The 14771-nt window shown below is 49.2% G+C and overlaps 3 protein-coding genes across 6 annotated transcripts in view; 1 reads left to right on the forward strand and 2 right to left on the reverse strand.

The window, feature by feature from the left end:
• Nucleotides 1-412: 412 nt before the first annotated feature.
• Nucleotides 413-1462, reverse strand: LOC126523063 (metalloendopeptidase OMA1, mitochondrial-like). Its single transcript, XM_050171892.2, has one exon. It carries the CDS (start codon nucleotides 1460-1462, stop codon nucleotides 413-415), a length of 1050 nt encoding a protein of 349 aa, XP_050027849.1.
• Nucleotides 1463-3458: 1996 nt separating this feature from the next.
• LOC126523062 (uncharacterized) lies at nucleotides 3459-10137 on the forward strand. Its single transcript, XM_050171891.3, has 3 exons — nucleotides 3459-4186; nucleotides 7056-7429; nucleotides 9325-10137. Exons 1-3 carry the CDS (start codon nucleotides 4073-4075, stop codon nucleotides 9686-9688), a joined length of 852 nt encoding a protein of 283 aa, XP_050027848.2. The 5' UTR covers nucleotides 3459-4072; the 3' UTR covers nucleotides 9689-10137.
• A 2783-nt stretch (nucleotides 10138-12920) lies between these two features.
• Nucleotides 12921-14771, reverse strand: part of Moe (moesin) — a 145421-nt gene continuing 143570 nt past the window's right edge. For all 4 annotated transcript variants that reach the window (XM_050171769.3, XM_055066616.2, XM_050171770.3 and 1 more), the window contains exon 14: nucleotides 12921-14313. In XM_050171769.3, the coding sequence (XP_050027726.1) occupies nucleotides 14149-14313 (165 nt within the window). In that variant the 3' untranslated portion in view covers nucleotides 12921-14148. The remainder of the gene's footprint in view (nucleotides 14314-14771) is intronic.

Below are 14771 nucleotides of genomic sequence, written 5' to 3' on the forward strand. Positions count from 1 at the left end.
CCGCATTCCTCGCTCGCGCACGCGAGATTGCACCGCGTTCGCCGGCACACCCTCACACGCTTTCACTCATACGGAACCTCACGGCGACGGCGATGGCAGAAATCCGCCTGGAGTGTCCATATAATTGCTATCGCAATAAAAGAGATGAAAGAGGGATGAACCGTATTTCACGACTCTGCTTGCCCTTCACGCGCAAGTTTCACGGAAGGAATAGCAGCGCGCAGCGGGTGAGCCCTCCTCCGTCGTCAAGAAACACGCAGCCCTCTCGGCTGACGCAACACATAGCCCACGCTGCACTGCACGCAATTCTTGAGACAAAGCACACACCGCATTTCCTTACAAAGTACTTATCAGCATAGTGTCGCAGTAAAATGAATGAATGCCTCGAAACACGGTATATGCCATCGAGATATTATTTCGCGAACTCTTGGGCGATTTCGTTAAGAAGCGCCTCGACCCTGGCCTTGTCATTCTTGCGGAGCGGGAGGAGCGGTGGACAGTTCCTGGCCTTGTGCAGCTCCCGGGCGGCGTCCATCTGGCGGTTCAGGGCGCCGACGCGCTCGCGGCGCGTCGGGTGCGTCGAGAATAGCTTCTTCGTCTTCTTGGTGCCCGCGGCCCTCTTCTTGAGCGCCACGGCGTTGTCGAAGTACACTATGCTGTAGCGGAAGTCGAAGCAGGCCTTGGCGGTCATCCGCAGCGCCAGCGAGTCGGCCTCGAGCTCCATCGAGCGACTGTGCGGCAGGAAAACGGCGTAGTGCAGGGCGCGGCTCACGAACCACGGCACCAGGGCGGCCCTGATGTTCCCGCGGATGAGCGCTAGGGAGGAGACCCAGACGAGCGTATTGAGCTTGTCCAGGAAGTAAGCGAGCGACTCCTTCTCGAGCGTGTGATCCAGGAGGCAGTGGGCCATCTCGTGGGCCACGACGAACGAGAGCGTGTCGTCGTTCTCGCACACCTTGAAGAGCCCCTCGAAGAAGTAGGAGCGGCAGTTGGGCAGCACGAACGCGCTGGGCGCCAGGGAGCGAACGATGACGAACGACCAGGTCCGGTTGGCCGCGCCCGGCAGGTCCCGGTTGGCGCGCAGCAGGGCCTGCGAGACCCTGTTGAGCCGGCGGTAGTTGCCGTACTTGGAAGGCTTGCGCGACGCGATCCAGAAGTAGCGCTGGATCATCTTGACGTCGCCGGCGACGTGGTCGGCGAACTGGTCCGGCGTGTAGGCGACGAAGCGTCGCCGGTTGGTAATGCTCTGCTTCTCCAGGTGGGCGAAGTAGTAGCACACGAGGAAGAAGAACATGACCATCAGCGCGGCGCTGGCCCTGCGTACGCTCAGGCGAAGCGTGTAGAAGCGGATCCACTTTACGACGACGCAGGTCACCACCAGCGTCGTGAGCTGCGCGACGCCCTCCATGCTGTTCAGCAGCCGGAAGGCGCCACGGACGAAGTGGGGCGTCACTCCATCCATCGAGATTCGGCGTCCGCATGGTCTTCCCTTGGGATTAGGACGCCGTCCCCGGCCGGCTCGGACGTTGCCCCTGGTACTCCGAGCCGCCTCGACGCCCAGGGGTCGGAGCCCCACCGTGAGCCATGGTAGCTGGTGTAGCTCCGACGGCCTGCCCGAGTCTTGCTCCAGATCAGTAGCGCTTATACCCACTACAGTGGAACTGAGCATGAGGAAATCGGTAAGACCCACAACAACAAAAGAAATGCGATGTACTGAATATAATACTCGAAGAAAAAACAGCGCCAAAAAGACGCGGACTAAAAGAAGAATATGTATACGACGGGCGGACGCTAACTTCCAACTCAACTTTATTCGAAGAAAGAGCGTTTATATGGATGGAAACACGAATAGTACCACCGTGACATCAAGACCTCTCTATCGCATCAGAAAAGCAATCCCTTTTTCGGTAAGTGCCAGCTGACGGGCAGCTAATGCGCGTGCCCTCGGCCCTAGCAATGTAAAACGCTTCTAATATCTCTCTTTCTAGTATATCTCAAGAACGTGCCAAAAATTTGGTGTCATCAAGATACGGAGGGCATTTGTGACGTTTACAATGTTCAGCTAGGTGACCCCCCGCATTGTTATTTACGACCCAATTGTGCTCTCGCGCCCCATCATTGCAACACCGTCCCGTTTGCCCAATATAAACCTGGTTGCAGCTTAGGGGTGTCTCATACACGACATTTCTAGTGCATTCCGTGTACGGCGCTGCATGTTTATTAGAGCATGGTTTTGCTGTTGCTTTTGTCAGTATAGGGCATATCATGGCCAATTTACATAGTGCGCTGAAGACAAGATTAACATTGTGCCTTTGCGCAACCTTCTTGAGGTTGTGGGACGCCCTGTGCCAATATGGAATCACTTGTATCGCTCTTCTTATCAACTGCCTTTTCTTTGCTAACGCCCTCCCTTACCTATTTGATCTTTTGAAGAAGCTTATCACGGACGCTAGAAACTAAATAAGGGAAGCCGGCTAGGCCTTTGTGGATGCAAGATTTATTTAGAGCTTCCTTTGGACAAGTCTTTGCAACTTCTCTTTTGACTAACTTCGAGTGGAAACTGTCATGTGAAATCAGCTGCTTGTTCAACCTTGGCTGGTATTCCAGACAAACACGCGTGTTCATTAAAGTGAGATTAAGGTCCAGGAAACGAATGAAATTATCACTTGGCCTTTCGCACGTGAATTTTAGAGCCTCCGATGCATTTCTAGAAGTGTTAATTGCCCATTCTACATTGTCATCTAGCCTCGACCCTGGTACCACGTGTACAACCACGAGGTGGTCATCGACGTACCTCGATCAGTATGGTGGAAGCACACGACTGAACCAGAATGCAGTTTACACACTTGTCAAAGGCGCTATAAGAAAGATATCCGATAGAATGGGCGTAGGCGACGATCCAATGCAAATATCCTTGCGTTGTACATACTGTTGGTTTTCGAAACTAACGGCGGTGGAACGAAGGTAACAGTTCAAGAGTTCTAGAAGCTGGTCACTATTCACTCCGGTTGCACAATTGAACCTAACTTCACCGAAGTCTTCGATCTTGTTCTTAATGGCGCAGAGCAATCCCTCGTGAGGAATCACATAATACAAGTCTTCCACGTCCACTGAAAACGCGTACACATCGTTCCAAGTTCCTTGTTCTAAAGTCAGCCCAACTTCACTATAGCTCCGCACGAGGAAAGGGTCACCTATAGGGGCAAATGACATAAATGGCGCTTGAGGTAGCGCCCTACTTGCATCTGCCAAGCCTTCTTCTCATAGACAATGGCCCTAAAGGGGCATTCAGGCTTGTGGGTCTTTCCGGAGAAAAATATTTCCAAAACGCCTACCTCGGCCTTATTCGTCGCCTTCCGAAGAGCATTGCAAACCAGGTTTATATTGTGCAAACGGGACGCGGTGTTACAATGAAAGGGCGAGAGAACACCATTGGGCCGTAAATAACAATGCGGGGGGTGTCATCTGGCTGAACATTGTAAACGTCACAAATGCCGTCCGTATCTTTGTGACACAAAGTTTCTGGCACGTTCTGGAGATAGACTAGAAAGGGAGATATTAGAAGCGTTTTAAATAGCTAGGGCCGAGGGCACGTGCACTAGTTGCCCGCCAGTTGCACTTGCAGAAAAAGGGACTGCTTTTCTGATGCGATACAGAGGTCTTGATGTCACGGTGGTACTATTCATGTTTCCCATCTATATAAACCCTTTCTCTTAAAATAAAGTTTCGTTGGAAGTTAGCGCCTGTCCGTCGTACATGTTCTTCTTTTAGTCCGCGTCTTTGTAGCGCTGTTTCTTTTTTTTCTTCAAGTATGTTGCACCAACTCGCCCACATCAAGCTAGTGAATATAAAGACGCGAGCCACTGCGCCGGTGCTAGCCGTGTGCCGCACAGAATCGAAATAAATTTTATAGGTTGGTAATTACTGAGACCGTGAAGCGGCAAAGCGCTGCGAAGAAGAGGACGAAGAAAATGGCGCACACCAAATCGCGCGTACGTGCCACACGTTAAAGGCGACAGCAAAAACGCATGTGTGAGCATTAATTCCTTTTAGCGCAACTTCCCGATGGAAGATGTCGGCCATGTACGCCCTGATCCTTGATTTGGCCCTCGTGACCTCCATGGTCGGACACGCGTTGGCTCGAAGACCGCAGATATCCACGGAGGAGCTGTTCCAAAAGTCACCTGTAAGTTGCTGCTTTGAATTTATGCTAGAAAGTAGCCCACGTCACCTGGCATTTTTATAGCCTCTTCGTACTAGAACGAAAGCCCAATGACCCAATGTCTTTTCAAGTCAGTCCTTGTTAATTCAATAATGCGGTTTAACGTCCGGAAACTAGCGCAGTGGGTTATCAGGGACGCCAAAGCCTCGGGATTAAACTTGAGCACCTGGAGTTCTTCGACGCGCTCCAAAAGCCTTAACACGAGCGTCACTGCATGATACCGCACCCATCGGAAGGCGCCGCCGCAGCCGGGAATCCTCGTGCTCGGCAGTGCGGCATAGAAACAGGTCTCGAAGGCTATGCTTTTTCTGACTGCATGCTCCGGAAGCAATGCGGGAACCGGACACACAATGTAGACGCCATGTTTGACATGAACGATTACTGACTGAACTGCCGCCATCCTACATCATACACGGGCCACTGTTGAAACACGCAATGAATGCATCGTGCTGCTTTAAGTAAAGGCTTGAAGTCGCTGCTCTGAGGATACGGTTCGCATACACAAGAAACGGCTTTTTTTTTTTTTTTCGATGGAAAGGACTCACCTTGCGAGAAATATCCCGTTTCCTCGAAAGCACAATGTTGCACTTCCAGGACCGATTTGGGTCCGTAACAGATAGCTCATCTGATCTCCGTCTCAAGAATATTTCATATATAAGCGCGGTACTGCATCGGTTGAGAAATCAAAATATTAAACGTCATACCATGCCGTAGATAGAAAACTATGTAATCGATTGCTGACATATCTGGACTAGAAAAATGCGTTACATATACTCACAGCAGCCAGTGCGAATTTACATAATTTGCTTGACTTGCTACTGTTATTGCACATTATTTCGAACTGCAGAAACGTCACCTCTTGCGCTCTATAGTGGGATAAGCACCGGCGCTACGTAACGTTTCTACACACATAACAAAGTCAGCGACTGTAAATGAAAGAGGAACTTCCCACTTCTTGGAACTAACCACAAGGGTTATTTAACTTATTTTTCAGTGCAAGAAATATAACACACGTGTAAGATGGAACTAAACCAATGTCTTTGCTGGTCGGGCTCAAGACATAAATCAGTTCAGTGCTGCGATTATAAGCATTCACCCGAGCTGTACAAAACGTATTTTCATCGTTTGCGATACCGCTTTCAGCGGATGTAGAGTGGCGTAACGCATGGGCAGAACGCCCGTCACTCCAGGAAGTTTCGCGCCAGACGCCATGTCACGCGAAAGTGAAAGTACATCGCCAAAGTGAATGGCCGAGAATATGCCCCGAACAGCTCTAGTTACATAATTCAAATTTCCCGCCATTCGGCCTCCCCTAGAGTTACTGTATATCGCTTCTGCAGGGAGCCACGCGGGAGCCACGTGCAGTAACTCTATGCCACCCCTACGGGTGGCGCCCCGCAGCGGTTGCAGCGCAAAACGAGCTCGTTTTTGCACGGCATCCGAGAACAAGCCACACGCGCTGGCACGCCGCTCCATTAACCCCATCTCGCAGGTTGTGATTTATGAATTGCGCCACGCCGCTCCCTCGGAGACATTGCAAACAGCCCTATAACGCGGCGTTCCCTCTGACTGCTAAAATCATGGAGGAAGGAAAAAGGCAATGGGAGGGAGCATGACGTCTGGCAACTATAGCCTCGGCAAGCGAACCTCCTCTGACGCACTTTCGCCCCCTCATTTCTTCCGTTGCACGGTGCTTCGGGAATGGTCCCTAGAATATTTAGGGACCACACTTCTGGCAATGCCTGTGCTTTCACTCGTGGGAAATAGACCCTCCATGATAGCCGAACCTTTAAAGGCATTGTTTGGTTCGTTCTGGCTTTTAGCAGCGTCTTCGTCATCATTGTCTCTTGCCACCAGCACTCCGCTCTACTTCCCCATAATGTTATCTGCGAGCTCGGTGGCTAGAAATTCAGCTTGCGTAACATGTAGTGAAGGCCATTTGCCATGAGCCTCTCGTTATATATGTACAATTAGGTTTCAAGACTGTCACGTGATGCTCACTCCTATACAGTGCCTTTACATGAACCCCACAAAAAACGAGTCGAGTCGACTGCTCGGACTGATATTTGCCTGTCGCGTTAATGAAAACGCTATGGCCAGTCGGGCTAAACCAATTGGCCGAACGAGCGTCGAGTCCGGCTGCGCCGCGTTATCCACATGCAACGCACCTGCGAACGCGGACAGGTCAGGTCGGCAGTTCGCAGCCACCTCGCCGCAGGCTACCGTACGCTTCCGCAGCAATCTCTACCTCATGTCGCATCGGGCAGACCGAGTTCCCAGCCAGCAACGACTTCCGCCTCGACTTGCTGTTGTCTAGTTCATGTAAACCTAGCCCAAGCCTCTTTTGAAGACGATGTCTTCCTTGGAGAGTCGCCGCCACTTTTCCGTATTAAGTATGGCTCTTTCTAATGTCTGTTTCCAGCCTCATTCGTGGGCCGATCCCGAAGATAGTGCAGTCTAAAAATGTGACAAAACTGGTGATGATGGTGGTGAACCATATACCGAATTTTTTAAAGCCACGATGATGACTAGGATGGTGAGATGATAATAGTGACGGCAATAATAATATGATAATGGCGCTGATGATGTCATGCGATAACTGATGATAAAAGTTTGGAAGGCGATTAGACGTCGATCAAAAGTCACTCCAGCGCGGCTCTCACAATATATATATTTATATATACCCCATTCTCATCTACAACTCGCCCAGAAAGGCATTGCCTTTTATGAAATTTCAACCAGAATTTGAATCGCCTTCCAACTTTCTCGCCTTCCGTGGCTATGAATTTATGTCCTTGTGTCACCCGCCACGGCGTGTGCATACTCTACGCAGTCGGGCTCAGACGCCGCCGCCGCACCCGGAGAAGAGGCTCCGTCGAGTCTCGTCATCGACGGAGCGGGTCGGCCGGCCGCCGTTGCGGTAGCCGCGAAGTCGTCGTGCTACTTCAACCGCGACTGCCACGCGCGCGAGTACTGCGTGAAGCCCGACCGCGGCGCGCTCACGCTGGGCGTCTGCAGCCCGCTCTCCGACACGGCGCTCGCCGCACGGGGCGCGGCCGACCACGTCCGCGACCTGCACTTCCTGGTGCGCGACCGCCGCAGCGTCCCGGTCTCGTCACCGCGTCGAGGCACGAACGAGCTGCTGCGACAGCTGCTCGGTGAAGGCAGCCAGCTGGCCCGGGCTCTGAACTCGTACCTCCACGCAAAGTACGCTTGGCCGGGATAGCTATATACATATATATTCAGGCCACTGCCGAACCGGTTTATTCAATAGCATCACGCGGGCCCTCGCGCCATGCATCAGCGCCATTTTTGCTCGAGAAGCGTCTACGGCGCGGAGGAACCTCATAGATCGGAAGCTTCCTCCATGGTCTACGGAGTGGCGAGGAGAGATTGTTAGCGCCGTTGCTACGTTGTAGGCGGCGCCACGGTCGAGGAGGGAGCGTGAAAGAGAGGAGAAACGAGGAGGAGTGAAGGCGGAGGAGGAGAGCGTCGATACTTTACGAAGTTTAAGGGGCTTTAGTTTAACCACGTTCAGAGCATTTGCGCAGTGGCCCTGTAGGCGCCACAATGAGAGTCCTCGCCGCTTGCTGTATACATGGGTTCGAGGCAATGCCGAAGGGAATGCCAGTATAGTTTCGCCTTCTTTCTTTTTCATCTCGAGGGCTAGGTGGGTTTGTTGTAGTACAAACACAACAAACCCACCTTAGTAGTTTACCGTAGTTGAAGTCGGCTCGCTAGTATTAGTACCAGCATGCTGTGTGTTTGCGCATTCCAGTTCACATTATTGTGAGCGGTGGCGTCGTGAAGCTCGCCGTGAAATCGGCCTTTCCGCGCCATATTGTAAAACTGGCCATATTGTAAGCTCCGATTGGCTCCCAGGCTGGCTGCGACCTCTCCGATTGGCTCACAACATCAACATGGCGGAATGTGACAACGCGGCAGAATGCGTCGTGGTCCGGGTTGTCAGCTCCGTTTGAAGACCGTATCAGTGTCATCATTATAGATTTTATGCTAATTATTATTAATGCCGCTCCCATCAGGGATCCTAAGAGAAGGGGCATATGTAGAGTAAACCTTAATACATGACTGCACAACATAGGTGCACTGTAAACCGATTTACCTGATTAAGGGCATTTTACTGTGTCTTTGCCTAACACCCCTACACGCTAGGGAAAATGCATCTCCAGAAATTAAAAGAGCCATTCAAAGACTGGTTTGAGTTGCTTTAACACCCTTTCCTCCAAAGGGAGCAAGGCATAGATAGCATTATGCCCGTGCTGCTTAGAAGGAATGCATGCACGCGCTAGTCATTGTTGCACCTTTCACTAGTGAAAAGAACACTTTTAATCTAATTGTAATATTAGAGAAGTTGCTTAAGACTAGGTAATTAGGTGGAATGTAAAAAAAGAAAAACTGAGTATCTCCAAGCGACGGCAAGCAACGTTACCTTGGTCCTGTCTAGCTACGTAGCATTTGCATATTTTAAAATCTTGGTGCGTGATAGTTGCGCCCTGTATAGCCATGGTGTTTCAACCTGCAGTTTAGTGCAAGTGGGAGCATCTGTTTTACGTAATTAAGCATTAAGTTTCTATCAGAACACATGTTTCGATATAGCCAGCTAATAGACCCCTCCAACCAACAGTAGGGTGGCGACATGCATGAAGAACAGGTGTTTTGACAGCCGAAAACAGCCTTGGTATATCCAGAAGGGTGTTCTAGCTAAATAATACATAGGGGGGGGGGGGGGGGGGGGGAGCGGAAATGAAAAGGTTGTTTCGGTGATCAAAACACCTTTAGACCCACATTTTTGCACATTTCAGCTTGGCAAAAGGGTGTTTACAGCGTGGAAAGTAAGGCTGACTTTATTAGACAGGTAAATATTTTAAGCAGAAAATAAAACACGGTAGTGCAGTTAAGAATACCAACCTGGTAATAAAGTATAAGTTTCAGACGGTTACGATTGTTGTAACCTATGTTTAGTTACAGTTTTGCGGCGCTCTCTATAACGTTAGGGCACTGTCGAAGGCCAAGAAATGACAGACTGATTCTGATCAACGCCTGCCACTCTAAAAGAGAGCTCGGCGCATCTCCGCGCACAGATATCCTGCTGAATGGGAGAAAGCCCACTCCCGAGAGCAGCACGACGAATTAGACAGAATGGTCGGCAAGGGGCCAGGCGCTGCTGCGAAGGACACGGACAGTGCAGCGGAAGACACTGTAGACCCAGACCTCCTGGCCATACTAGACAAAGGAAGCAACAGGATCGTGGAGGCAGCGGGCGACGAGTCCCCGGCGGCTAGAGGTTCGTCGGCGAGCCGAGTCGACTCGAAAGACGACGGGCGACGCGCCACATCGGAAGCAGACGACAGGCAAAACGATGTGGTCGTCGACGTCAAGGAGAACGACATGGCTAGCGGCCCCAAGAGACACCGCATGACGCGGCCCCCAAATTCTCTGCGCTGACAATAATTAGGGCAGAGTTCCCTGACCATCGGGCTTCATATATATATTATCTCGGATATATATACATCTTCACCAAGCGTACAACGCGCGGCAATACCGTATAGGCTGCCGGCTTTTGACCCATCTAGCTACTATCGAACGTGCTAAGTATCTTGTTTCGACATGGTTTCATTTAATGTGCACGAATGCTTGCGGTCGCTTACGGCCACCTGTTGCCCAATGTTCATGCTGCGTTCTACCGTTGACCGTAGTATAGCTAACAATGGTCGAGGTGGCCGACATGCTAGTAGGAGCGACGTGCAGACGTAATCGTGTATCAATATTCTGGAGTTCGCCAAACCGCGTCAGGTGGTGACAGTTATTTCGGAGTTATACGCTCCGGACGGCTCGCCAGTTACGAGATACTAATCATTCCGTGAAGCTTATTCAGTCGGCCGGCGACGCGGGGAAGGCGATCAGAGGGGGAAAATGAGGAGCCTTAATTTATTTTCTGGTCCTCTTTTCTGTCAGATTGATGCGACCCATATAGCATTCGCGGCGATTCGCGGAGTTGGGCAAGATCTGGCATATACAAGATTGGCGTCACGTTTGTGAAATCGGGTTACCACGACATGCGTATATAAGGTCTCATTTATAACTGGTAAGTCGCAGGCAACTATAGTAACTAAAAGGTTGGTGTTCGAATAATGAGATTTCCGAATCGAACACGAATAGTCGCGAAATAAAAGAAGGACTTCAGAATATCAAATATAATATGGAATATTTTATTTCTAAACACAGGGAAATATTGGATTTCTATTGTGGCCCCATTGCTTTCACGTATCTGATGCCCCAGGACAGCGAGAGTAAAAAAAAAATCGCAGTTTCGCCCGGAAGGCGAAATATCGATTGCGATAGCAAATGGACCGCTGTACGAAGTAAGGATAATAGTTCCATCGGTCGTGTAAACTTGCACGCACAGGCATAACTAAATTAACAAGCACGGTGTCACGCGTACACAAGCAAGCATGAACACATCTCACTCGATGACCGCGGAAACTCGCCGTCAGAACGCTGCAGTATGGAAACGCGGCAGCAGCAGCGAGCGTATTGACCTTCGTGCTGCCTCTCGCTTCAACGCGAACCGAACCGTGAAAACACAGCCCAGCGCGGACTCTATCCGTCGCACTGGCGTTCAAGATGGGCCACCCGGAGAAGAGCCTCCCCATCCCCTTTTTTTACCCTTCCCCGGAAGCCGTGCGCGCGACGGAAGACTGCGCGCTTCCTTTCCGCTTTCCTCCGTTGAGTGCGCGAGATTGAGCCGCCATCGCCGGCTCACCCTCGCACGCTTTCACTGGTACATACAGCATACGGTGCGCGGCGACTATTTTATCGCCGTTGGACTTTACACAGAACCTCACGGCGACGGCGACGCCAGAAATGCACCTGGAGTGTTTCTATAATTGCTATCGCAATAAAAGTGGGTGATACAGCGTGTAGAGCTCGTTAAACGAGAGAAGCGTGATGCTGCAGCACCGCATTGTTTAGGGATGGAAGCACGGTGCAAATGGACAAATACGAATATTTGCCTAATGAGGATAAGTTCACATATACGCTGCCTAATAATGCATTCGTTGACCGAATATCCTTGAGCAGAAGTTATCTGCCCGATGCGCTCCCTGCAGGAACTGGTGCCTCTACGCAGCAACCACAGCTCTCTTCAGCAAGATCATTTGGGGCAGTCTTCACTTAATTCCACCATTCTCGCTCTCGCACATTCGATGAATGTTCGACAAGTTAGCGAATTCTCAAATTGAATCTAAATCAAACAGAGACCTAGATTTGCATTCGAACTTCTGAATATTCTCACACTCCTAACCACTGAAAAACGTAACTGCACTGCATATAAAAAATGTGAAAGAAAATTCGTTTCGGCCAATTCTGTGCAACCTTCATACTGAGCTCATCGACAGTAACTATCCACACCATCCTATAGGCACCGTGTACTGTGAAGCGAAATGGCAGAGCATGCGTAGGATTCTACCATACGAGTTACACAATAACCTTGAATTGTGCTTTTCAAGGTAGCAGGCAACCAACTGAGGAAAGATTCTAACACTACAAAGAAAGAATAAGACAGTTCAATGAAGTGTTCTTTGAAAACTCAATTTCCATTACGTTCACAATAACAAGTAGATTAAAAGATATGAAAGTCAAGTACTATTTTTTGAATTTCGCCTTCAAACACCAACACCAAAATGACAGTATGGCGCCACAAACACCAAAAAATTTCTCATATTTTCACGTTGGCTCAGTACAAGTTCCTGAAACTTGACATGACCAGTCCTTAATTGGCTCAAAATTACTCAAAAGTGATTGTAACCCTTTAAAGCGATCTCCCAGGATACCTGCTTGCAGCATGGGCGACGATGAGTTGGCGTTCTGTCATCATTTGACAAGAGGCAGAAAAGCAGGATCTATGTCGGGTATGTTTTGTACTTATATTTTCGTGCCGACCTGTAAGGGCTTTGTTCTCGGAAGGTTTAGAATGGAACGAATTACATTACGGTTAGTGAAGGTCATTGAATTAGTGTTGCCAACTAAAAAAATGTAAACATCAAATTCCTAAATTACCATGAAATGTAATACAAGTACCTAATTACTCTCAATTCATTATGTGCAAATCTGGCAATGATTGTGCGCATTTATGTCATATATTATAGCCTAAACATTTTCACATAAACCATACTTAGTTCCATAGTTAACAGGCAACACTGCAGGAGCTACATAAGCAGTACTGCCAGAAATCTCATGTTTCCATGTTTCAGTGCAGTTTATCTACAATGCTATCTACACAATAGCTATTTCACACATTACCACATTTTGCGGACAAAAGAAGTCTCCCGTCGCATTCTGCATTATTCGTGCATGTTCTAGTCTGTTATCTACTGCTTGGTTGCGAAACACCAGCAGCGAGCTGTGGCCACTGGTTGCAGAAACATGCCACTCCCATTCGTTTGGTGCCAGATGGGCTCATATGTGCGATGCCTTACACTTAACAAATGCATATCTTGAAACAAAAGTAGGCTTAAGATTACATAATGCACACAAATCTTTCGTACGACACTTTTTGGTCCCGACGCGGGTAGCGATGTCTAGCTTTTGTAGCACGCACTTCCAACATCTGATGTATGAAATGGAGCATTGCATACAACACAAATGCAGAAATGGAAGAAAATGAGGGCAACAGTAATTTATAAAACTGGACTTCATTTATTTGTTTTGGCTCAGAAAAAAAAAATAGTTTTAATTTATGAACAGTTCCTCCAACCAGTTCACATTTCACTAGGATATTGTCTCTCCAGAGGTTATGCACATTAGAGAAAGAAAAGAAGGTTCATAAACAGCACAAAACAAAGTAATGCCACAACAGTCTAAGTAAACAATACTTCGTTGAGAAGAACAGGCACGTCTGGAGAGGAGAAAAGAAGTGGCAACAGCATCAACACGCCCTCATCCTTGAAAAAAAAAATAAAATGTCGCAACATGTAAGGAGTATGCCAAATGTTGAGCGTAAAGCACCTTGATTGCCTAGCCTGCTTTCTGAAAACTCCTCTGAAGGCACAATTCTTACGGGGCACCGATTACTGTCATAGGAAAAAAAAAAAAGTTGTGCTACCTCCATAACGCGAGTAGTAGTTCTAATAAAGATCTTCGAAAAGCACAGTAAGAAGGTCTGTGTACAAAGCTTGTAGCAAAAGACAGACACAAACATGTTAACAATCCTACACTGGGAGGGAAAAAGGCAGAGGGAGCCACCGTTCGGCTAGTGAACGTACAAAAAGTTAGCGCGAACCAGACTGTAAAAAACGATTGTGGTGCACGCCGCTAACAAGATCTTTGTAGGCACCAACCATGACCCTGCCTTATGTAAAAGAAAAAACGAACTCGGCGAGTGCTCTTGGAGCACTCGGGTATAACAGCCTCAACACGCCACACGTCTCCCGACCCTACCGCACTAGCAACAACGGCACTGCGAAGCGTGTATCTGCCTTCGTCCCTCGACATCAACAGCGCCCCGACCCCCTCCGCACCCCTCAACACCAACAGGCCCCCCTCCCACGCAAGATAGCAACGCTCCTCAAGCCTGGAATGCTTGCTTCACAGTCTCTAAACTAAGCACGCCAGGTAAGGAAAAGCAAGTTGACGCAGTGGCAATGACGCACTCAACGAACGGGGGAAAAAAATGTCTAACGACGATGACAAAACATTTCCTCGCGATTCCTGCATGCTGTGCACACATAAAGAATAAAAATAAGGGATGACGGGGACAACGTCTGGGGTAATGGAGGAAGGAACGAGTGTGCGGAGGAGGAGGGCGGAATGGGGAAGCACACAGGAGGAGGAGGAGGCGTATGTATGGAAGACTGTAGGGGGAGGGGCCTGGGGGACTGAGGAGGGTGGGTAGAAGAAAGGTGTGTCTACATGTTCTCGAACTGGTCTACGCGGCGCTTCGTGTTGCCCTTGCGGATCTCGCGGAGAGTCTTGTACTTGTCGCGCCCCTGTCGGACGTTCTCTTGGTGCAGGATGTCGTTGCGAGTCAGCTTGGCATCGTCCTTCATGGCAGACAGCTCCTTGCTCAGCATCTGAAAAATGCGGGACAAGGTTTTCAATCTCAAGGGCCTAATTGCTGCCAATTTCAATTGATCGGCGTAAATGTTCTCAAGGTCACGGTTGCACTAGGAGTGATGCTGCAGCAAAGGGCTCCAGCCTGCAGACATTCATACACTCCAAAAGAAAAAAAAGCTTGCACCCTTTGGGTTGTGTCTTATCCCCAAACAATAATTGTTATCCACCTTGCTTGCGTTGCGTTTCCTTTCTTGAAAAATTTGCTACTTTCCCAGTCGGGAACGCTATGCCAAGCCGATAATGCACAAGTCTTTCATGACCTGGGAGTACCAGTCACACAGCGTTAATGAAAGGAAAGGCACCCAAGATAGTTGTTTGGAGAACCAAAGGGCTGCAAACTATTTATGCTCGGTTTATACCATTTATACCCCTGTCACATGGCAAATCTAATCTCATTTACAACAAACGACATTCG

The sequence above is a fragment of the Dermacentor andersoni genome, chromosome 6 (assembly GCF_023375885.2).
Source record: "Dermacentor andersoni chromosome 6, qqDerAnde1_hic_scaffold, whole genome shotgun sequence".
Taxonomy (NCBI): domain Eukaryota; kingdom Metazoa; phylum Arthropoda; class Arachnida; order Ixodida; family Ixodidae; genus Dermacentor; species Dermacentor andersoni.